Source organism: Salmo salar, chromosome ssa14 (assembly GCF_905237065.1).
Source record: "Salmo salar chromosome ssa14, Ssal_v3.1, whole genome shotgun sequence".
NCBI classification, from domain to species: Eukaryota; Metazoa; Chordata; class Actinopteri; order Salmoniformes; family Salmonidae; genus Salmo; species Salmo salar.
In genome coordinates this window covers 54,668,493-54,692,182 of record NC_059455.1, presented here as the reverse complement: position 1 = coordinate 54,692,182, position 23,690 = coordinate 54,668,493, and the positions used below count along the sequence as shown (strand labels likewise).

Genomic DNA, 23,690 nt, shown 5'->3' with positions numbered 1-23,690 from the left:
AGGTTCTTTTTTATATTTTGGGGTTTTGTCTAGTTAAAATGTTCTGTTGTGTTCTAGGTTCTTTTTTCTAGGTTGGGGTTTTTGTATGATTCCCAATTAGAGGCAGCTGGTCATCGTTGTCTCTAATTGGGGTTCATATTTAAGTTGTTGTTTTTCCCACTAGTGTTTGTTGGAGATTATTTTGAGTTTATGCATGTTGCACCTCTTCATCACGGTTTGTTGTTTTTGTTTATAGTTTATTGTATGTCTTGCATAGTTTCACATAGAAATAAAGATGTGGAACGATACGCACGCTGCGCCTTGGTCTCCTTCATACGACGACCGTGACACTGATTGGCTGGGCCTGGCTCTGCAGTGAGTCGGCCTATGCGTTCCTGCCCAGTCATGTGAAATCCATAGATTAGGGCCTAATCTATTTCAATTGACTGATGTCCTTATTTGAACTGTAACTCACTAAAATCGTTAAAATTGTTGCATGTTGCATTTCTATTTTTGTACAGTATAGTTAGACTATTTAGACTGTGGTACTTTCTTTGTTTTCAGGACCACAGGGAAGGTAGGGGGGGGAAGGGGGGGGGTTACGGGCTAGACTTTCAGGACCACAGGGAAGGGGGGGTTACGGGGTAGACTTTCAGGCCCACAGGGAAGGAGGGGGAAGGGGTGGTATGGAGGAGACATTCAGGCCCACTGGGAAGGGCTGGTACTGGGGGAGACTTTCAGGCCCAAAGGGAAGGGCTGGTAGAGGGGGAGACTTTCAGGCCCAAAGGGAAGGGCTGGTACGGGGGGAGACTTTCAGGCCCAAAAGGAAGGGCTGGTACTGGGGGAGACTTTCAGGCCCACAGGGATGGGCTGGTACTGGGGGGAGACTTTCAGGCCCAAAGGGAAGGGCTGGTAGAGGGGGAGACTTTCAGGCCCAAAGGGAAGGGCTGGTACGGGGGGAGACTTTCAGGCCCAAAGGGAAGGGCTGGTACAGGGGGAGACTTTCAGGCCCAAAGGGAAGGGCTGGTACGGGGGGAGACTTTCAGGCCCAAAGGGAAGGGCTGGTACGGGGGGAGACTTTCAGGCCCAATGGGAAGGGCTGGTACTGGGGGGAGACTTTCAGGCCCAATGGGAAGGGCTGGTACTGGGGGAGACTTTCAGGCTCACAGGGAAGGGCTGGTACTGGGGGAGACTTTCAGGCTCACAGGGAAGGGCTGGTACTGGGGGAGACTTTTAGGCCCACAGGAAGGTCTGGTACTGGGGGGAGACTTTCAGGCCCAAAGGGAAGGGCTGGTAGAGGGGGAGACTTTCAGGCCCACAGGGAAGGAGGGGGAAGGGCTGGTAGAGGGGGAGACTTTCAGGCCCAAAGGGAAGGGCTGGTAGAGGGGGAGACTTGGAGGATGGATGGGTGGTCAGTCAACCTTGGTTGCTGGGCGGGATAGGAAGGGTTGGGAGGTGTGTGGGTTGGTTTCCAGGTGGGGAGGGAGAATGCAGGCAGGGGGATGAGGACTGAGGGGGGAAATGGGTTGAGGTTATCTTTGGAACTATTTTTAAAATTATTTTCTTGTACCTGTAACTGCCCCCTCAAAAAATTGAAAATGAAATAAAGTTGGTCACAATGTTTTTTTTAAATGAGGTCAAGGTATTGGGTTAAAAGTCAGCAACAAACAAACACGGTTGTAAACATAACAAAGCACCAGGAGAATGAGAGGAACACTGTTGATGAGAGAAACAGAAACATGTAGATACTGTCAGAGATGTAACTCAAAGCAGTTGTAGTTGAGTAATTGGTTATTTTGGGAAGCCGTCAGCTCTTGGGATGGAGATAGATCTCACTGTTGGCAGAGCCACAACAGATGTTGGAAACAAATATACTTGAGTTGGCAAAAACAGTGAGTTAGTTTGGGACAATGTTTGAAGATCCATATAAAAGCCACAGTCACTATTCTGTAACCCTAAACCTAAAGAGAATAGATTAGAACTACTACATGTTGAATTGAACAGGTAACAATCCTAGTTCCAATGCAGCCCTTCTACCACCCCTCAGAGCCTGGTTCCTCTCTAGGTTTCTTCCTAGGTTTTGGCCTTTCTAGGGAGTTTTTCCTAGCCACCGTGCTTCTACACCTGCATTGCTTGCTGTTTGGGGTTTTAGGCTGGGTTTCTGTACAGCACTTTGAGATATCAGCTGATGTAAGAAGGGCTATATAAATACATTTGATTTGATTTGATTAGTATTTGATTAGGTTAGTTCAGAACATAGAATACGGGTAATTGATAACTTAACTAACATAATCCCTAACCCCAAAACATAACCCTTGATCCCCAAACCTAACCCTAACCTCTACAAGCCCTTAACCCCCAAACCTAACCCTAACCCCAAACCTAACCCTAACCTCTACTAGCCCTTAACCCCCAACCCTAACCCCCAACCCTAACCCCTACTAGCCCTTAACCCCCAACCCAAACCCCAAACCTAACCACTCTAGGTGACTAATTTCATATCTGACATCTATGTGAGTGTGTGTGTGAGTCTGTGTGTGAGTGAGTGTGTGATTGTGTGCATGTGCGTGAGTGCGGGTGTGTGTGCAAGTGTGCGAGCGTGTGTGAGTGTGCGAGCGTGTGTGCGGGTGATTGTGTGCATTCCTGTGTTTGTGTTAGGTAGTGAAGGGGGGGGGGCAGATGGTATTTCAGAAACCCTGCAGGCGCGGCGCTTCTCTTCCTTCTATTTTTTTACTTTTTTGGTAGCATTCTCTAGAGAAAGAGACTTTCCCACCGAGCCGTGCATTAGAGAGACTTCCTCACCGAGCCGTGCGTTAGAGAGAGAGACTTCCCCACCGAGCCGTGCGTTAGAGAGACTTCCCCACCGAGCCGTGCGTTAGACAGAGAGACTTCCCCACCAAGCCGTGCGTTAGAGAGACTTCCCCACCGAGCCGTGCGTTAGAGAGAGAGACTTCCCCACCTAGCCGTGCGTTAGACAGAGAGACTTCCCCACCGAGCCGTGCGTTAGACAGAGAGACTTCCCCACCGAGCCATGCGTTAGAGAGACTTCCCCACCTAGCCGTGCGTTAGACAGAGAGACTTCCCCACCGAGCCGTGCGTTAGAGAGAGAGACTTCCCCACCGAGCCGTGCGTTAGAGAGACTTCCCCACCGAGCCGTGCATTAGAGAGAGAGACTTCCCCACCTAGCCGTGCGTTAGACAGAGAGACTTCCCCACCGAGCCATGCGTTAGACAGAGAGACTTCCCCACCAAGCCGTGCGTTAGACAGAGAGACTTCCCCACCTAGCCGTGCGTTAGAGAGAGAGACTTCCCCACCTAGCCGTGCGTTAGAGAGACTTCCCCACCTAGCCGTGCGTTAGAGAGACTTCCCCACCTAGCCGTGCGTTAGACAGAGAGACTTCCCCACCTAGCCGTGCGTTAGACAAAGAGACTTCCCCACCGAGCCGTGCGTTAGACAGAGAGACTTCCCCACCTAGCCGTGCGTTAGAGAGAGAGACTTCCCCACCTAGCCGTGCGTTAGACAGAGAGACTTCCCCACCGAGCCGTGCACCAGACAGAGAGACTTCCCCACTGAGCCGTGCGTTAGAGAGACTTCCCCACCTAGCCGTGCGTTAGAGAGACTTCCCCACCTAGCCGTGCGTTAGAGAGACTTCCCCACCTAGCCGTGCGTTAGACAGAGAGACTTCCCCACCTAGCCGTGCGCCAGACAGAGAGACTTCCCCACTGAGCCGTGCGCCGGACAGAGAGACTTCACCACCGAGCTGTTCATACCCGATACTAAAAGCAGAGAACAGAAGAGAAGACAAGAGCAGTATACAAGCTGCAACCTTTCATCTGTATTGCCTGTTCCCTTCAAGGTTGTTTCTATTATTAAGTTCCGTATGTGGATGAAAGAGTGATTCCCCGTGGCGGGGGTTTGATATGGAACTATAAGGACTTTCGTCACCTATTGTAGCAGACCACAGGGAGAGCAGAGCCGCTATCCAGGTGTCAGCAGGACTATCACCTCTTCCTAATCTTCAGGCCGATACTCTAGCGATCCAGTGGATGTAACTTCACATTCCAGGCTAGATTAGTAGCAGAGCAGCTCTCTACAACACCATGAAAGGTAGGCTACGTCATGACGATCCAGTAAACAACAACAACATTACTGCAACATAATCAATGTTTTCTATCATAGATGACCAACTATGTATTATAGCCTACTTCAACACAACATCCTGCAGTAGTTTGGTTATTATTGGTCAACACAACTTTATCCCACAGGTCCTGCAGTAGCTTAGTTGTTATTCCTAGCACACAATGACTACATCAAGCTTGTGACTCTACTAACTTGTTGGATGCATTTGCTGTTTGTTTTGGTTGTGTTTCATTAAGTAATGTAGATGCTACCATGATTATGGATAGTCCTGGATGAATCTTAAATAATGATGTGTGAGAAAGTTAGAAGCATGAATATCATACCCCCCCAAATTTATACCTCCCCTTTTACTGTAATGGTGAGAGATTAACATGTCTTGGGGGTATGATATAAAATGCTAACCTCCTCTGTTATTGTAATGGTGAGAGGTTAGCATGTCTTGGGGGTATGATATAAATGCTAACCTCCCCTGTTATTGTAATGGTGAGAGGTTAGCATGTCTTGGGGGTATGATATAAAATGCTAACCTCCCCTGTTATTGTAATGGTGAGAGGTTAGCATGTCTTGAGGGTATGATATAAAAAAAAAAAAAAAAAAAAAAAAAATGCATCCAACACGTTTGTAGAGTCATGAGCTTGATGTAGTCATTGCGTGCTATGAATATGGGACCAAATACTACATTTGACTACTTTAATACAGGAGGAGGCTGGTGGGAGGAGCTATAGGAGAAGGGGCTCATTGTAATGGCTGGAATGGAATTTAATGGAATGGTATATAACACAAACATATGGAAACCACATGTTTGACTCTGTACCATTAATGCCATTCCAGCCATTACAATGATCTCCTCCTCCTATAGCTACTCCCACCAGCCTCCTCTGTAATACACATACAGTAAGTGATTTTGTCCCAACACTTTCGGTCCCCTAAGGGGGGGGGGGGAGGGGGGCTATGTACAAAAAGTGCTGTATTTTCGAAGCAGTTCAACCGATGTGGATGAAAATGCCCTAAAATTAAAGCTGATAGTCTGGAGTTTAAACTCATAGTCATTGTATCATTTCAAATCCAAAGTGCTGGAGTACAGAGCAAAAACAAACAACAAAACATGTGTCACAGTCCCAATACTTTTGGAGCTTTCTGTATATCCCACAAGTCCTGCAGTAGTTTACGTGTTATTGTTCAACACAACGATATCCCACCAAGTCCTGCAATGCATTAGTAAGCTAATTGAGGTTTTCTAATCTCGATGCAGGAATGCAGAGAAGTGTTGCTTCTCACATCTGGATCGCATCAGCTGTTCGTGGGGACCAGGTTGAGGGTTGTTTGGAATCCTGTTGCAGAATATTAATCCATTGAGTTAAACGTCATGATGAGAGCAGAAATAACAGACAATACACATGCTTTAGATGGATATTAGCCTCCCTAGTCAAAATAGTTACTGACCATTGTAGTAAGCTAATTGGGAATAATCTACAAATACCTCCCCTTGTTTCTATCTGGGAGCCTCTAATCAGGTTAACTAGCTATAAGATCCACTATAAAGCCATTTAACTGGTCAGGTTCTCAGAAAGCTGCGATGGGAAATACTGACTCAGGATGATATAAAGAAATGAATAGTTCTACTGTATTTCCACTCTGATGTAACTATAAAAAGGTCCAGAACTGAGCCAGGGTTTCCGAACGGTGTGAACAAAGATTCCACTCTACCTGTGTCAAGCCAGAGGAATTAACAAAATATAGTATATGCCATTACAGTGACATTGACTCATACATTGTCATTAAAACAAGATATGTTAGGAGTTTGTCTAATGTTGTTTCCATGTATTTGTATTTGTAATTATTATGGATCCCCATTAGCTAAGGCAGCAACTACTCTTCCAGGGGATTATTATGGATCCCCATTAGTTACTGCCAAGGCAGCAACTACTCTTCCTGGGGTTTATTATGGTATCCATTAGTTCCTGCCAAGGCTGCAGCTACTCTTCCTGGGGTTTATTATGGATTCCCATTAGCTAAGGCAGCAGCTACTCTTCCTGGGGTTTATTATGGTATCCATTAGTTCCTGCCAAGGCAGCAGCTATTCTTCCTGGGGTTTATTATGGATCCCCATTAGTTCCTGCCAAGGCAGCAGCTACTCTTCCTGGGGTTTATTAAGGATCCCCATTAGTTCCTGCCAAGGCAGCAGCTACTCTTCCTGGGGTTTATTATGGATCCCCATTAGTTCCTGCCAAGGCAGCAGCTACTCTTCCTGAGGTCCAGCAAAATTAAGGCAGTTATACATTTTTTAAAACATTACAATGCATTCATAACAGATTTCACAACATATTAAGTGTGTGCCCTCAGGTCCCTGCTCTAGTAACACGTATCTACTACACAACATCAATGTGTGCGTGTGTGTATAGTGCGTATGTTATTGTGTGTTTGTATGCATGTGCCTATGTTTCTGTTAATTTACAGTGATTCATTTATACTGTTGTTAATGTGTTTAGTGAATAGTCTACAGGACAATAAGACCATCCATCACTTAGGTTTTTACCAGTCTAGTTTTTATAGTGGATGGTAATGGTTAGCTGTGAGGGTTTTACCAGTCTAGTTTTTATAGTGGATGGTAATGGTTAGCTGTGAGGGTTCTACCAGTCTAGTTTTTATAGTGGAGAGTAATGGTTAGCTGTGAGGGTTTTACCAGTCTAGTTTTTATAGTGGATGGTAATGGTTAGCTGTAAGGGTTTTACCAGTCTAGTTTTTACAGTAAATATTTACGGTTTGGGGTTAGGGTTCTACCAGTCTAGTTTTTATAGTGGAGGGTGAGGGTTCTACCAGTCTAGTTTTTATAGTGGAGAGTAAGGGTTAGAGGTGAGGGTTCTACAAGTCTAGTTTTTTACATTGGAGGGTTAGGGATAGGGGTTAGGGGACTTGACAGTCTAGTTTTTATAGTGGAGGTTAAGGTTTTGTCGTTAGGGTTTTACCAATCCATTTTTCATAGTGGAAGATTAAGGTTAGGGTTTTACCTGTGTTGTTTTTAGAGTGCAGGGTAAGGGTTAGTGGTTACCAGTCTATGTCACATCCTGACCATAGAACGCTTTTATTTTCTATGGTAGAGTAGGTCAGGGCGTGACAGGGGGTTTTGTCTAGTTTACATTTTCTATGTTGTGTGGTTCTAGTTTCTGTATTTCTATGTTTTTTGGGGGGGATGATCTCCAATTAGAGGCAGCTGATCATCGTTGTCTCTAATTGGGGATCATATTTAAGTTGTTGTTTTTCCCACTAGGGATTGTGGGAGAATATTTTGAGCTAGTGTATGTTGCACCTCTTCGTCACGGTTTGTTGTTTTGTTTATTAGTTTATTTGTATGTCTTGCATAGTTTCACAGTTAAATAAAAATGTAGAACGATTCACACACTGCGCCTTGGTCTCCTTCATCATACGACAAACGTGATAGTCTAGTTTTTTTAGTAGAGGGTAAGGTTTAGTGGGTAGGATTTTACCCGTCTAGTATTTATAGTTGAGGTTTAGGGTTTTACCAGTCTAGTTTTGATAGTGGAGGGTTAGAGTTAGTGGATACGTTTTTTTTCAGTCCAGTTTGTATTGTGGAGAGTAAGGATTAGTTTGTAAGGTTTTACCTGTCTAGTTTTATAGCGGAGGGTTAGGGGTTAGGGGTTAGGGTTTTACCAGTCTAGTTTTATAGCAGAGGGTTAGGGTTAGGGGTTAGGGTTTTACCAGTCTAGTTTTATAGCAGAGGGTTAGGGTTAGGGGTTAGGGTTTTACCAGTCTAGATTTTATAGTGGAGGATTAGGGGTTAGGGGTTAGGGTTTTACCTGTCTAGTTTTATAGTGGAGGGTTAGGGTTAGGGTTTTTACCAGTCTAGATTTTATAGTGGAGGGTAAGGGTTAGTGGTTAGGGTTTAGGGTTAGTGGTTTGGGTTTTACCAGTCTAGTTTTTATAGTGGAGGGTAAGGGTTAGTGGTTAGGGTTAGGGGTTAGGGTTTTACCAGTCTAGTTTTTAAAGTTGTGGTTTATGGTTAGTGGTTAGTGGTTTACCAGTCTAGTTTTTATAGTGGAGCGTAAGGGTTAGTGGTTAGGGTTTTACCAGTCCATTTTATAAAGGTTAATATAAAGGTTAATGGTTAAGGTTAATGGTTAGTGATTTACCAGTCTAGTATTTATATTGGATGGTAAGGGTGAGGGTTTTACCAGTCTAGTTTTATAGTGGAGCTTTAGGGTTTAGTGTTTTATAGTCTAGTTTTGATAGTGGAGAGTTAGGGTTAGTGGATACAGTTTATCCAGTCTAGTTAATATAGTGGAGTGTAAGGGTTGGTGGTGAGGGTTTAACCAGTCTAGTTTGTATAGTGGAGGGTTAGGGGTTAGGGGTTAGGGTTTTACCAGTCTAGTTTTATAGCAGAGGGTTAGGGTTAGGGGTTAGGGTTTTACCAGTCTAGTTTTATAGCAGAGGGTTAGGGTTAGGGGTTAGGGTTTTACCAGTCTAGATTTTATAGTGGAGGGTTAGGGGTTAGGGGTTAGGGTTTTACCTGTCTAGTTTTATAGTGGAGGGTTAGGGTTAGGGTTTTTACCAGTCTAGATTTTATAGTGGAGGGTAAGGGTTAGTGGTTAGGGTTTAGGGTTAGTGGTTTGGGTTTTACCAGTCTAGTTTTTATAGTGGAGGGTAAGGGTTAGTGGTTAGGGTTAGGGTTAGGGGTTAGGGTTTTACCAGTCTAGTTTTTAAAGTTGTGGTTTATGGTTAGTGGTTAGTGGTTTACCAGTCTAGTTTTTATAGTGGAGCGTAAGGGTTAGTGGTTAGGGTTTTACCAGTCCATTTTATAAAGGTTAATATAAAGGTTAATGGTTAAGGTTAATGGTTAGTGATTTACCAGTCTAGTATTTATATTGGATGGTAAGGGTGAGGGTTTTACCAGTCTAGTTTTATAGTGGAGCTTTAGGGTTTAGTGTTTTACAGTCTAGTGTTGATAGTGGAGAGTTAGGGTTAGTGGATACGGTTTATCCAGTCTAGTTAATATAGTGGAGTGTAAGGGTTGGTGGTGAGGGTTTAACCAGTATAGTTTCTATGGTGGAGGGTTACGGTTAGTGGTGAGGGTTTTACCAGTCTAGTTTGTATAGTGGAGGGTTAAGGTTAGTGGTGAGGGTCTTACCAGTCTAGTTTGTATAGTGGAGTGTTAAGGTTAGTGGTGAGGGTTTTACCAGTCTAGTTTGTATAGTGGAGGGTTAAGGTTAGTGGTGAGGGTCTTACCAGTCTAGTTTCTATAGTGGAGGGTTAAGGTTAGTGGTGAGGGTCTTAGCAGTCTATTTTTTTTAGTGGAGGGTTAAGGTTAGTGGTGAGGGTCTTACCAGTCTAGATTTTTGTGGAGGGTTAAGGTTAGTTGTGAGGGTCTTACCAGTCTAGTTTGTATTGTGGAGGGTTACGGTTAGTGGTGAGGGTCTTACCAGTCTAGTTTGTATTGTGGAGGGTTAAGGTTAGTGGTGAGGGTCTTACCAGTCTAGTTTCTATAGTGGAGGGTTAAGATTAGTGGTGAGGGTTTAACCAGTCTAGTTTCTATAGTGGAGGGTTAAGGTTAGTGGTGAGGGTTTTACCAGTCTAGTTTGTATTGTGGAGGGTTAAGGTTAGTGGTGAGGGTCTTACCAGTCTAGTTTGTATAGTGGAGGGTTAAGGTTAGTGGTGAGGGTTTTACCAGTCTAGTTTCTATAGTGGAGGGTTAAGGTTAGTGGTGAGGGTTTTACCAGTCTAGTTTGTATAGTGGAGGATTAAGGTTAGTGGTGAGGGTCTTACCAGTCTAGTTATTTTAGTGGAGGGTTAAGGTTAGTGGTGAGGGTCTTACCAGTCTAGTTTTTTAGTGGAGGGTTAAGGTTAGTTGTGAGGGTCTTACCAGTCTATTTTTTTTAGTGGAGGGTTAAGGTTAGTGGTGAGGGTCTTACCAGTCTAGTTTTTTTGTGGAGGGTTAAGGTTAGTTGTGAGGGTCTTACCAGTCTAGTTTGTATTGTGGAGGGTTACGGTTAGTGGTGAGGGTCTTACCAGTCTAGTTTTTATTGTGGAGGGTTAAGGTTAGTGGTGAGGGTCTTACCAGTCTAGTTTCTATAGTGGAGGGTTAAGATTAGTGGTGAGGGTTTAACCAGTCTAGTTTCTATAGTGGAGGGTTAAGGTTAGTGGTGAGGGTTTTACCAGTCAAGTTTGTATTGTGGAGGGTTAAGGTTAGTGGTGAGGGTCTTACCAGTCTAGTTTGTATAGTGGAGGGTTAAGGTTAGTGGTGAGGGTTTTACCAGTCTAGTTTGTATAGTGGAGGGTTAAGGTTAGTGGTGAGGGTTTTACCAGTCTAGTTTGTATAGTGGAGGGTTAAGGTTAGTGGTGAGGGTCTTACCAGTCTAGTTATTTTAGTGGAGGGTTAAGGTTAGTGGTGAGGGTCTTACCAGTCTAGTTTTTTAGTGGAGGGTTAAGGTTAGTTGTGAGGGTCTTACCAGTCTAGTATGTATTGTGGAGGGTTACGGTTAGTGGTGAGGGTCTTACCAGTCTAGTTTGTATAGTGGAGGGTTAAGGTTAGTGGTGAGGGTCTTACCAGTCAATTTTTTTTTAGTGGAGGGTTAAGGTTAGTGGTGAGGGTCTTACCAGTCTAGTTTTTTTGTGGAGGGTTAAGGTTAGTTGTGAGGGTCTTACCAGTCTAGTTTGTATTGTGGAGGGTTACGGTTAGTGGTGAGGGTCTTGCCAGTCTAGTTTGTATAGTGGAGGGTTAAGGTTAGTGGTGAGGGTCTTACCAGTCTAGTTTTTTTAGTGGAGGGTTAAGGTTAGTGGTGAGGGTCTTACCAGTCTAGTTTCTATAGTGGAGGGTTAAGGTTAGTGGTGAGGGTTTTACCAGTCTAGTTTGTATTGTGGAGGGTTAAGGTTAGTGGTGAGGGTCTTACCAGTCTAGTTTGTATAGTGGAGGGTTAAGGTTAGTGGTGAGGGTTTTACCAGTCTAGTTTCTATAGTGGAGGGTTAAGGTTAGTGGTGAGGGTTTTACCAGTCTAGTTTGTATAGTGGAGGGTTAAGGTTAGTGGTGAGGGTCTTACCAGTCTAGTTATTTTAGTGGAGGGTTAAGGTTAGTGGTGAGGGTCTTACCAGTCTATTTTTTTTAGTGGAGGGTTAAGGTTAGTGGTGAGGGTCTTACCAGTCTAGCTTTTTTTGTGGAGGGTTAAGGTTAGTTGTGAGGGTCTTACCAGTCTAGTTTGTATTGTGGAGGGTTACGGTTAGTGGTGAGGGTCTTACCAGTCTAGTTTGTATTGTGGAGGGTTAAGGTTAGTGGTGAGGGTCTTACCAGTCTAGTTTCTATAGTGGAGGGTTAAGATTAGTGGTGAGGGTTTAACCAGTCTAGTTTCTATAGTGGAGGGTTAAGGTTAGTGGTGAGGGTTTTACCAGTCTCGTTTGTATTGTGGAGGGTTAAGGTTAGTGGTGAGGGTCTTACCAGTCTAGTTTGTATAGTGGAGGGTTAAGGTTAGTGGTGAGGGTTTTACCAGTCTAGTTTCTATAGTGGAGGGTTAAGGTTAGTGGTGAGGGTTTTACCAGTCTAGTTTGTATAGTGGAGGATTAAGGTTAGTGGTGAGGGTCTTACCAGTCTAGTTATTTTAGTGGAGGGTTAAGGTTAGTGGTGAGGGTCTTACCAGTCTAGTTTTTTAGTGGAGGGTTAAGGTTAGTTGTGAGGGTCTTACCAGTCTATTTTTTTTAGTGGAGGGTTAAGGTTAGTGGTGAGGGTCTTACCAGTCTAGTTTTTTGTGGAGGGTTAAGGTTAGTTGTGAGGGTCTTACCAGTCTAGTTTGTATTGTGGAGGGTTACGGTTAGTGGTGAGGGTCTTACCAGTCTAGTTTTTATTGTGGAGGGTTAAGGTTAGTGGTGAGGGTCTTACCAGTCTAGTTTCTATAGTGGAGGGTTAAGATTAGTGGTGAGGGTTTAACCAGTCTAGTTTCTATAGTGGAGGGTTAAGGTTAGTGGTGAGGGTTTTACCAGTCTAGTTTGTATTGTGGAGGGTTAAGGTTAGTGGTGAGGGTCTTACCAGTCTAGTTTGTATAGTGGAGGGTTAAGGTTAGTGGTGAGGGTTTTACCAGTCTAGTTTGTATAGTGGAGGGTTAAGGTTAGTGGTGAGGGTTTTACCAGTCTAGTTTGTATAGTGGAGGGTTAAGGTTAGTGGTGAGGGTCTTACCAGTCTAGTTATTTTAGTGGAGGGTTAAGGTTAGTGGTGAGGGTCTTACCAGTCTAGTTTTTTAGTGGAGGGTTAAGGTTAGTTGTGAGGGTCTTACCAGTCTAGTATGTATTGTGGAGGGTTACGGTTAGTGGTGAGGGTCTTACCAGTCTAGTTTGTATAGTGGAGGGTTAAGGTTAGTGGTGAGGGTCTTACCAGTCAATTTTTTTTAGTGGAGGGTTAAGGTTAGTGGTGAGGGTCTTACCAGTCTAGTTTTTTTGTGGAGGGTTAAGGTTAGTTGTGAGGGTCTTACCAGTCTAGTTTGTATTGTGGAGGGTTACGGTTAGTGGTGAGGGTCTTGCCAGTCTAGTTTGTATAGTGGAGGGTTAAGGTTAGTGGTGAGGGTCTTACCAGTCTAGTTTTTTTAGTGGAGGGTTAAGGTTAGTGGTGAGGGTTTTACCAGTCTAGTTTGTATAGTGGAGGGTTAAGGTTAGTGGTGAGGGTTTTACCAGTCTAGTTTGTATAGTGGAGGGTTAAGGTTAGTGGTGAGGGTCTTACCAGTCTAGTTATTTTAGTGGAGGGTTAAGGTTAGTGGTGAGGGTCTTACCAGTCTATTTTTTTTAGTGGAGGGTTAAGGTTAGTGGTGAGGGTCTTACCAGTCTAGCTTTTTTTGTGGAGGGTTAAGGTTAGTTGTGAGGGTCTTACCAGTCTAGTTTGTATTGTGGAGGGTTACGGTTAGTGGTGAGGGTCTTACCAGTCTAGTTTTTATTGTGGAGGGTTAAGGTTAGTGGTGAGGGTCTTACCAGTCTAGTTTCTATAGTGGAGGGTTAAGATTAGTGGTGAGGGTTTAACCAGTCTAGTTTCTATAGTGGAGGGTTAAGGTTAGTGGTGAGGGTTTTTCCAGTCTAGTTTGTATTGTGGAGGGTTAAGGTTAGTGGTGAGGGTCTTACCAGTCTAGTTTGTATAGTGGAGGGTTAAGGTTAGTGGTGAGGGTTTTACCAGTCTAGTTTCTATAGCGGAGGGTTAAGGTTAGTGGTGAGGGTTTTACCAGTCTAGTTTGTATAGTGGAGGGTTAAGGTTAGTGGTGAGGGTCTTACCAGTCTAGTTTTTTTGTGGAGGGTTAAGGTTAGTTGTGAGGGTCTTACCAGTCTAGTTTGTATTGTGGAGGGTTACGGTTAGTGGTGAGGGTCTTACCAGTCTAGTTTTTATTGTGGAGGGTTAAGGTTAGTGGTGAGGGTCTTACCAGTCTAGTTTCTATAGTGGAGGGTTAAGATTAGTGGTGAGGGTTTAACCAGTCTAGTTTGTATTGTGGAGGGTTAAGGTTAGTGGTGAGGGTTTTACCAGTCTAGTTTGTATTGTGGAGGGTTAAGGTTAGTGGTGAGGGTCTTACCAGTCTAGTTTGTATAGTGGAGGGTTAAGGTTAGTGGTGAGGGTTTTACCAGTCTAGTTTCTATAGTGGAGGGTTAAGGTTAGTGGTGAGGGTTTTACCAGTCTAGTTTGTATAGTGGAGGGTTAAGGTTAGTGGTGAGGGTCTTACTAGTCTAGTTATTTTAGTGGAGGGTTAAGGTTAGTGGTGAGGGTCTTACCAGTCTAGTTTTTTAGTGGAGGGTTAAGGTTAGTTGTGAGTGTCTTACCAGTCTAGTTTGTATTGTGGAGGGTTACGGTTAGTGGTGAGGGTCTTACCAGTCTAGTTTGTATAGTGGAGGGTTAAGGTTAGTGGTGAGGGTCTTACCAGTCTATTTTTTTTTTGTGGAGGGTTAAGGTTAGTGGTGAGGGTCTTACCAGTCTAGTTTCTATAGTGGAGGGTTAAGGTTAGTGGTGAGGGTTTTACCAGTCTAGTTTGTATTGTGGAGGGTTAAGGTTAGTGGTGAGGGTCTTACCAGTCTAGTTTGTATAGTGGAGGGTTAAGGTTAGTGGTGAGGGTTTTACCAGTCTAGTTTCTATAGTGGAGGGTTAAGGTTAGTGGTGAGGGTTTTACCAGTCTAGTTTGTATAGTGGAGGGTTAAGGTTAGTGGTGAGGGTCTTACCAGTCTAGTTATTTTAGTGGAGGGTTAAGGTTAGTGGTGAGGGTCTTACCAGTCTATTTTTTTTAGTGGAGGGTTAAGGTTAGTGGTGAGGGTCTTACCAGTCTAGCTTTTTTTGTGGAGGGTTAAGGTTAGTTGTGAGGGTCTTACCAGTCTAGTTTGTATTGTGGAGGGTTAAGGTTAGTGGTGAGGGTCTTACCAGTCTAGTTTCTAAAGTGGAGGGTTAAGGTTAGTGGTGAGGGTTTTACCAGTCTAGTTTGTATTGTGGAGGGTTAAGGTTAGTGGTGAGGGTCTTACCAGTCTAGTTTGTATAGTGGAGGGTTAAGGTTAGTGGTGAGGGTTTTACCAGTCTAGTTTCTATAGTGGAGTGTTAAGGTTAGTGGTGAGGGTTTTACCAGTCTAGTTTGTATAGTGGAGGGTTAAGGTTAGTGGTGAGGGTCTTACCAGTCTAGTTATTTTAGTGGAGGGTTAAGGTTAGTGGTGAGGGTCTTTCCAGTCTAGTTTTTTAGTGGAGGGTTTAGGTTAGTTGTGAGGGTCTTACCAGTCTAGTTTGTATTGTGGAGGGTTACGGTTAGTGGTGAGGGTCTTACCAGTCTAGTTTGTATAGTGGAGGGTTAAGGTTAGTGGTGAGGGTCTTACCAGTCTATTTTTTTTAGTGGAGGGTTAAGGTTAGTGGTGAGGGTCTTACCAGTCTAGTTTTTTTGTGGAGGGTTAAGGTTAGTTGTGAGGGTCTTACCAGTCTAGTTTGTATTGTGGAGGGTTACGGTTAGTGGTGAGGGTCTTACCAGTCTAGTTTGTATAGTGGAGGGTTAAGGTTAGTGGTGAGGGTCTTACCAGTCTAGTTTCTTTAGTGGAGGGTTAAGATTAGTGGTGAGGGTCTTACCAGTCTAGTTTCTATAGTGGAGGGTTAAGGTTAGTGGTGAGGGTCTTACCAGTCTAGTTTCTATAGTGGAGGGTTAAGATTAGTGGTGAGGGTTTAACCAGTCTAGTTTCTATAGTGGAGGGTTAAGGTTAGTGGTGAGTGTTTTACCAGTCTAGTTTGTATTGTGGAGGGTTAAGGTTAGTAGTGAGGGTTTAACCAGTCTAGTTTCTATAGTGGAGGGTTACGGTTAGTGGTGAGGGTTTTACCAGTCTAGTTTGTATTGTGGAGGGTTAAGGTTATTGGTGAGGGTTTTACCAGTCTAGTTTCTATAGTGGAGGGTTACGGTTAGTGGTGAGGGTCTTACCAGTCTAGTTTGTATTGTGGAGGGTTAAGGTTAGTGGTGAGGGTCTTACCAGTCTAGTTTTTTAGTGGAGGGTTAAGGTTAGTGGTGAGGGTCTTACCAGTCTAGTTTGTATAGTGGAGGGTTAAGGTTAGTGGTGAGGGTCTTACCAGTCTAGTTTCTATAGTGGAGGGTTAAGATTAGTGGTGAGGGTTTAACCAGTCTAGTTTCTATAGTGGAGGGTTAAGGTTAGTGGTGAGGGTTTTACCAGTCTAGTTTGTATTGTGGAGGGTTAAGGTTAGTAGTGAGGGTTTAACCAGTCTAGTTTCTATAGTGGAGGGTTACGGTTAGTGGTGAGGGTTTTACCAGTCTAGTTTGTATTGTGGAGGGTTAAGGTTAGTGGTGATGGTTTGACCAGTCTAGTTTCTATAGTGGAGGGTTAAGGTTAGTGGTGAGGGTCTTACCAGTCTAGTTTGTATTGTGGAGGGTTAAGGTTAGTGGTGAGGGTCTTACCAGTCTAGTTTTTTAGTGGAGGGTTAAGGTTAGTGGTGAGGGTCTTACCAGTCTAGTTTGTATAGTGGAGGGTTAAGGTTAGTGGTGAGGGTCTTACCAGTCTAGTTTCTATAGTGGAGGGTTAAGATTAGTGGTGAGTGTTTAACCAGTCTAGTTTCTATAGTGGAGGGTTAAGGTTAGTGGTGAGGGTTTTACCAGTCTAGTTTGTATAGTGGAGGGTTAAGGTTAGTGGTGAGGGTCTTACCAGTCTATTTTTTTTAGTGGAGGGTTAAGGTTAGTGGTGAGGGTCTTACCAGTCTAGTTTTTTTGTGGAGGGTTAAGGTTAGTTGTGAGGGTCTTACCAGTCTAGTTTGTATTGTGGAGGGTTACGGTTAGTGGTGAGGGTCTTACCAGTCTAGTTTTTTTAGTGGAGGGTTAAGGTTAGTGGTGAGGGTCTTACCAGTCTAGTTTGTATAGTGGAGGGTTAAGGTTAGTGGTGAGGGTCTTACCAGTCTAGTTTCTATAGTGGAGGGTTAAGATTAGTGGTGAGGGTTTAACCAGTCTAGTTTCTATAGTGGAGGGTTAAGGTTAGTGGTGAGTATTTTACCAGTCTAGTTTGTATTGTGGAGGGTTAAGGTTAGTAGTGAGGGTTTAACCAGTCTAGTTTCTATAGTGGAGGGTTACGGTTAGTGGTGAGGGTTTTACCAGTCTAGTTTGTATTGTGGAGGGTTAAGGTTAGTGGTGAGGGTTTTACCAGTCTAGTTTCTATAGTGGAGGGTTACGGTTAGTGGTGAGGGTCTTACCAGTCTAGTTTGTATAGTGGAGTGTTAAGGTTAGTGGTGAGGGTCTTACCAGTCTAGTTTTTTAGTGGAGGGTTAAGGTTAGTGGTGAGGGTCTTACCAGTCTAGTTTGTATAGTGGAGGGTTAAGGTTAGTGGTGAGGGTCTTACCAGTCTAGTTTCTATAGTGGAGGGTTAAGATTAGTGGTGAGGGTTTAACCAGTCTAGTTTCTATAGTGGAGGGTTAAGGTTAGTGGTGAGGGTTTTACCAGTCTAGTTTGTATTGTGGAGGGTTAAGGTTAGTGGTGAGGGTCTTACCAGTCTAGTTTTTTTAGTGGAGGGTTAAGGTTAGTGGTGAGGGTCTTACCAGTCTAGTTTGTATAGTGGAGGGTTAAGGTTAGTGGTGAGGGTCTTACCAGTCTAGTTTCTATAGTGGAGGGTTAAGATTAGTGGTGAGTGTTTAACCAGTCTAGTTTCTATAGTGGAGGGTTAAGGTTAGTGGTGAGGGTTTTACCAGTCTAGTTTGTATAGTGGAGGGTTAAGGTTAGTGGTGAGGGTCTTACCAGTCTATTTTTTTTAGTGGAGGGTTAAGGTTAGTGGTGAGGGTCTTACCAGTCTAGTTTTTTTGTGGAGGGTTAAGGTTAGTTGTGAGGGTCTTACCAGTCTAGTTTGTATTGTGGAGGGTTACGGTTAGTGGTGAGGGTCTTACCAGTCTAGTTTGTATAGTGGAGGGTTAAGGTTAGTGGTGAGGGTCTTACCAGTCTAGTTTTTTTAGTGGAGGGTTAAGGTTAGTGGTGAGGGTCTTACCAGTCTAGTTTGTATAGTGGAGGGTTAAGGTTAGTGGTGAGGGTCTTACCAGTCTAGTTTCTATAGTGGAGGGTTAAGATTAGTGGTGAGGGTTTAACCAGTCTAGTTTCTATAGTGGAGGGTTAAGGTTAGTGGTGAGTGTTTTACCAGTCTAGTTTGTATTGTGGAGGGTTAAGGTTAGTAGTGAGGGTTTAACCAGTCTAGTTTCTATAGTGGAGGGTTACGGTTAGTGGTGAGGGTTTTACCAGTCTAGTTTGTATTGTGGAGGGTTAAGGTTAGTGGTGAGGGTTTTACCAGTCTAGTTTCTATAGTGGAGGGTTACGGTTAGTGGTGAGGGTCTTACCAGTCTAGTTTGTATAGTGGAGTGTTAAGGTTAGTGGTGAGGGTCTTACCAGTCTAGTTTTTTAGTGGAGGGTTAAGGTTAGTGGTGAGGGTCTTACCAGTCTAGTTTGTATAGTGGAGGGTTAAGGTTAGTGGTGAGGGTTTAACCAGTCTAGTTTCTATAGTGGAGGGTTAAGGTTAGTGGTGAGGGTTTTACCAGTCTAGTTTGTATTGTGGAGGGTTAAGGTTAGTAGTGAGGGTTTAACCAGTCTAGTTTCTATAGTGGAGGGTTAAGGTTAGTGGTGAGGGTTTTACCAGTCTAGTTTGTATTGTGGAGGGTTAAGGTTAGTGGTGAGGGTTTTACCAGTCTAGTTTCTATAGTGGAGGGTTACGGTTAGTGGTGAGGGTCTTACCAGTCTAGTTTGTATAGTGGAGGGTTAAGGTTAGTGGTGAGGGTCTTACCAGTCTAGTTTTTTAGTGGAGGGTTAAGGTTAGTGGTGAGGGTCTTACCAGTCTAGTTTCTATAGTGGAGGGTTAAGGTTAGTGGTGAGGGTCTTACCAGTCTAGTTTCTATAGTGGAGGGTTAAGATTAGTTGTGAGGGTTTAACCAGTCTAGTTTCTATAGTGGAGGGTTAAGGTTAGTGGTGAGGGTTTTACCAGTCTAGTTTGTATTGTGGAGGGTTAAGGTTAGTAGTGAGGGTTTAACCAGTCTAGTTTCTATAGTGGAGGGTTACGGTTAGTGGTGAGGGTCTTACCAGTCTAGTTTGTATTGTGGAGGGTTAAGGTTAGTGGTGATGGTCTTACCAGTCTAGTTTTTTAGTGGAGGGTTAAGGTTAGTGGTGAGGGTCTTACCAGTCTAGTTTGTATAGTGGAGGGTTAAGGTTAGTGGTGAGGGTCTTACCAGTCTAGTTTCTATAGTGGAGGGTTAAGGTTAGTGGTGAGGGTCTTACCAGTCTAGTTTGTATAGTGGAGGGTTAAGGTTAGTGGTGAGGGTTTTACCTTTCTAGTTTTTTTTGTGGTTGGTAAGGTTTAGTGGGTAGGATTTTAACCGTCTAGTATTTATAATGGTGATTTAGGTTTTAGGGTTTACCAGTCTCGTTTTGATAGTGGAGGGTTAAGGTTAGTGGTGAGGGTTTAACCAGTCTAGTTTGTATTGTGGAGGGTTAAGGTTAGTGGTGAGGGTTTTACCAGTCTAGTTTCTATAGTGGAGGGTTAAGGTTAGTGGTGAGGGTTTTACCAGTCTAGTTTGTATTGTGGAGGGTTAAGGTTAGTAGTGAGGGTTTAACCAGTCTAGTTTCTATAGTGGAGGGTTACGGTTAGTGGTGAGGGTTTTACCAGTGTAGTTTGTATTGTGGAGGGTTAAGGTTAGTGGTGATGGTTTGACCAGTCTAGTTTCTATAGTGGAGGGTTAAGGTTAGTGGTGAGGGTCTTACCAGTCTAGTTTGTATTGTGGAGGGTTAAGGTTAGTGGTGAGGGTCTTACCAGTCTAGTTTTTTTAGTGGAGGGTTAAGGTTAGTGGTGAGGGTCTTACCAGTCTAGTTTCTATAGTGGAGGGTTAAGGTTAGTGGTGAGGGTCTTACCAGTCTAGTTTCTATAGTGGAGGGTTAAGATTAGTGGTGAGGGTTTAACCAGTCTAGTTTCTATAGTGGAGGGTTAAGGTTAGTGGTGAGGGTTTTACCAGTCTAGTTTGTATAGTGGAGGGTTAAGGTTAGTAGTGAGGGTTTAACCAGTCTAGTTTCTATAGTGGAGGGTTACTGTTAGTGGTGAGGGTTTTACCAGTCTAGTTTGTATTGTGGAGGGTTAAGGTTAGTGGTGATGGTTTGACCAGTCTAGTTTCTATAGTGGAGGGTTAAGGTTTGTGGTGAGGGTCTTACCAGTCTAGTTTGTATTGTGGAGGGTTAAGGTTAGTGGTGAGGGTTTTACCTTTCTAGTTTTTTTTGTGGTTGGTAAGGTTTAGTGGGTAGGATTTTAACCGTCTAGTATTTATAATGGTGATTTAGGTTTTAGGGTTTACCAGTGTCGTTTTGATAGTGGAGGGTTAAGGTTAGTGGTGAGGGTTTAACCAGTCTAGTTTGTATTGTGGAGGGTTAAGGTTAGTGGTGAGGGTTTAACCAGTCTAGTTTTTATAGTGGAGGTTAAGGGTTAGTGTTTAGAGTTTTACCAGTATAACAGAATAACTTTCTCCTCCGTTATTGTAGTGCCAGTTATTTAAACAGGGCTAAGGTCTGTTTGTAGCGCCTGTTATTTAAACATGTTTGAGGTCTGTTTGTAGCGCCTGTTATTTAAACAGGTCAGAGGTATGTTGTAGGGCCTGTTATTTAAACAGGTCTGAGGTCTGTTTGTTGCGCCTGTTATTTAAACAAGTCTAAGGTCTGTTTGTAGCGCCTGTTATTTAAACAGGTCTGAGGTCTGTTTGTAGCGCCTGTTATTTAAACAGGTCTGAGGTATGTTGTAGTACCTGTTATTTCAATGGGTCAGAATTTTTACCTCTGGTCTGTATGACTCTGGTTACTTAACTTGTGTTTTCTCCTCACAGACGAATTGCTTGCTGATGAGGAGGAGGTGCAGTCTTTTGGATACAAGAGGTTTGGTGAGTAGTCGGTTACTGTTAGATACATACTCACGGTTGCTACGTCAGCCTAACAAAAGGGAAGGGTAAGAGAGGAGGGAGAAGGGGGTGATTGGATGGTGGAGGAGGGTTCTGGGTCTGCTCAATGTTAAGGTCCACCCAAAAAGAGAAAAGTGGCCCCTCAAAATACTTCCTCACGTGGAGGAATTTTTGAGAAAAGTGTAAATGCTTTCACTTATGGATTATGCTCGTTAGGGGTATAATGGTTAACCTGTTGGGGCTAGTTGGCAGTATTTGCACGGCCGGATAAAAAACGTACCCGATTTAAACTGGTTACTACTCTTGCCAGAAACGAGAATATGCATATAATTAGTAGATTTGGATAGAAAACACTCTAAAGTTTGAATGGTGTCTATGAGTATAACAGAACTCATATGGCAGGCCAAAACCTGAGAAGATTCCATACAGGAAGTTCCCTGTCTGACAATTTGTTGTCCTTCTGTTGCATCTCTATCAAAAATACAGCATCTGTGCTGTGACATTTTCTAAGGCTTCCATTGGCTCTCTAAAGCCGCCAGAAAGTGGAATGGGGTGTCTGCTGTCTCTGGGCGAAGAACAGCAGGAAAGTTTGTGAGTGATCAGCCTGGGGACAGTGAGACTGCTTTGAAAATGGCTGTGTGATTATTTTTGCGTCCCACCTTGCCCAGGGAGGTTAACCTCTTACATCTAGATGTTCCGCTAGCGGAACACCTGCTCCAATATCCAATGATGGGTGTGGCGCGAAATACAAATTCCTCTAAAATCCGAAAACTTCCATTTTTCAAACATATTACTATTTTACAGCATTTTAAAGACAAGACTCTCGTTAATCTAACCACACTGTCCGATTTCAAAAAGGCTTTACAGCGAAAGCAAAACATTAGATTATGTCAGCAGAGTACCCAGCCAGAAATAATCAGACTACCCATTTTTCAAGCTAGCATATAATGTCACAAAAAACAAAACCACAGCTAAATGCAGCACTAACCTTTGATGATCTTCATCAGATGACAACCCTAGGACATTATGTTATACAATGCATGCATGTTTTGTTCAATCAAGTTCATATTTATATCAAAAACCAGCTTTTTTACATTAGCATGTGACGTTCAGAACTAGCATACCCCCCGCAAACCTCCGGTGAATTTACTAAATTACTCACGATAAACGTTCACAAAAAAACATAACAATTATTTTAAGAATTATAGATACAGAACTCCTCTATGCACTCGATATGTCCGATTTTAAAATAGCTTTTCGGTGAAAGCACATTTTGCAATACTCTGAGTACATAGCTCGGCCATCACGGTTAGCTATTTAGACACCCACCAAGTTTAGCACTCACCAATATCAGATTTACTATTAGAAAAGTTTGATTACCTTTCCTGTTCTTCGTCAGAATGCACTCCCAGGACTTCTACTTCAATAACAAATGTTGGTTTGGTCCAAAATAATCCATCGTTATATCCAAATAGCGGCGTTGTGTTCGTGCGTTCTAGACACTATCCGAATGGTAAATAAGGGTCGCGCGCATGGCGCATTTCGTGACAAAATAATTCTAAATATTTCATTACCGTACTTTGAAGCATGTCAACCGCTGTTTAAAATAAATTTTTATGCCATTTTTCTCGTAAAAAAGCGATAATATTCCGACCGGGAATCTGTGTTTCGGTAAATAGAGGAAAGAAAACAAAGCATTCTGTCGACGCGGGCACGCGCCTGAGTCTCACAGTACTGTAACCAGCCACTACCCAAACACGCTACTTTGTTTCAACCAGAGCCTGCAAAGCCACGATTCAGCTTTTTGCCGCCTTCTGAGAGACCATGTGAGCCGTAGGAAGTGTCACGTAACAGCAGAGATCCTTTGTAATGGATAGAGATGGCAAAGAAGGCCAAGAAATGGTCAGACAGGGCACTTCCTGTACAGAATCTTCTCAGGTTTTGGCCTGCCAAATGAGTTCTGTTATACTCACAGACACCATTCAAACAGTTTTAGAAACTTTGGAGTGTTTTCTATCCAAAGCTAATAATTATATGCATATTCTAGTTTCTGGGCAGGAGTAATAATCAGATTAAATCGGGTACGTTTTTTTTATCCGGCTGTGAAAATACTGCCCCCTATCCATAACAGGTTAATTATAAACATCGTTTGACATGTTTTGACAAACTTTACCAGTAGTTTTAAGATGTATTCGTCTGCATGTTTTGACTGCCTTTGAGCCAGTGGATTACTGAACAAAACGCGCCAACAAAACTGAGTTTTTGGGATATAAAGAGGGACTTTATCAAACAAAATTACCATTTATTGTGTAGCTGGGACTCTTGTGACTGCAACCAGATGAAGATCTTCAAAGGTAAGTGATTCATTTTATCGCTATTTCTCACTTTCGTGACTCCTCTACTTGGTTGGAAAATGTTTGTATGCTTTTGTAAGCGGGGCGCTGTCCTCAGATAATCGCATGGTATGCTTTCGCCATAAAGCCATTTTGAAATCTGACAAAGCGGCTGGATTAACAAGAAGTTATTCTTTAAGCCGATGTATAACACTTGTATTTTTATGAATGTTTATTATGACTATTTCTGTATTTTGAATTTGGCGCTCTACAATTTCACCGGATGTTGTTGAGGTGGGTCACTAGCAGAACGCATGCGCCAGAAAGGTTAAGGATCATATCACCTCCACCTTACCTGGCACCCTAGATCCACTTCAATTTGCATACTGCCCCAATAGATCCATAGATGATGCAATCGCCATTGTACTGCTCTATCCTATCTGGACTACAGGAATACCTTTGTAAGAATGCTGTTCATTGACTACAGCTCAGCCTTCCACACCATAGGACCCTACAAGCTCATCATCAAGCTCGGGGCCCTGGGTCTGAACCCCGCCCTGTGCAACTGGGTCCGGGAATTCCTGACGAGCCGCCCCCAGGTGGTGAAGGTAGGAAACAACACCTCCACTACACTGATCCTCAACACAGAGTCCCCACAAGGGTGCATGCTCAGCCCCCACATGTACTCCCTGTTCACCCATGACTGCGTGGCCACGCACGCCTCCAACTCAATCATCAAGTTTGCTGACGACACAACAGTAGTAGGCCTCATTACCAACAATGATGAGACGGCCTACAGGGAGGAAGTGAGGGCTCTCACGGAGTGGTGCCAGGAAAACAACCTCTCCCTCAAC

The 23,690-nt window shown here is 43.5% G+C and overlaps 1 protein-coding gene across 3 annotated transcripts in view; it reads left to right on the top strand.

Annotated features, from left to right (window-relative positions):
• Window positions 1-3,451: 3,451 nt before the first annotated feature.
• Window positions 3,452-23,690, top strand: part of LOC106592074 (collectin-12) — a 133,729-nt gene continuing 113,490 nt past the window's right edge. For 2 of the 3 annotated variants that reach the window (XM_045694578.1, XM_045694577.1), the window contains exons 1-2: window positions 3,452-4,086; window positions 20,432-20,485. In XM_045694578.1, the coding sequence (XP_045550534.1) occupies window positions 4,080-4,086; window positions 20,432-20,485 (61 nt within the window). In that variant the 5' untranslated portion in view covers window positions 3,452-4,079. The remainder of the gene's footprint in view (window positions 4,087-20,431; window positions 20,486-23,690) is intronic. The other variant, XM_045694579.1, reaches the window with a different exon arrangement.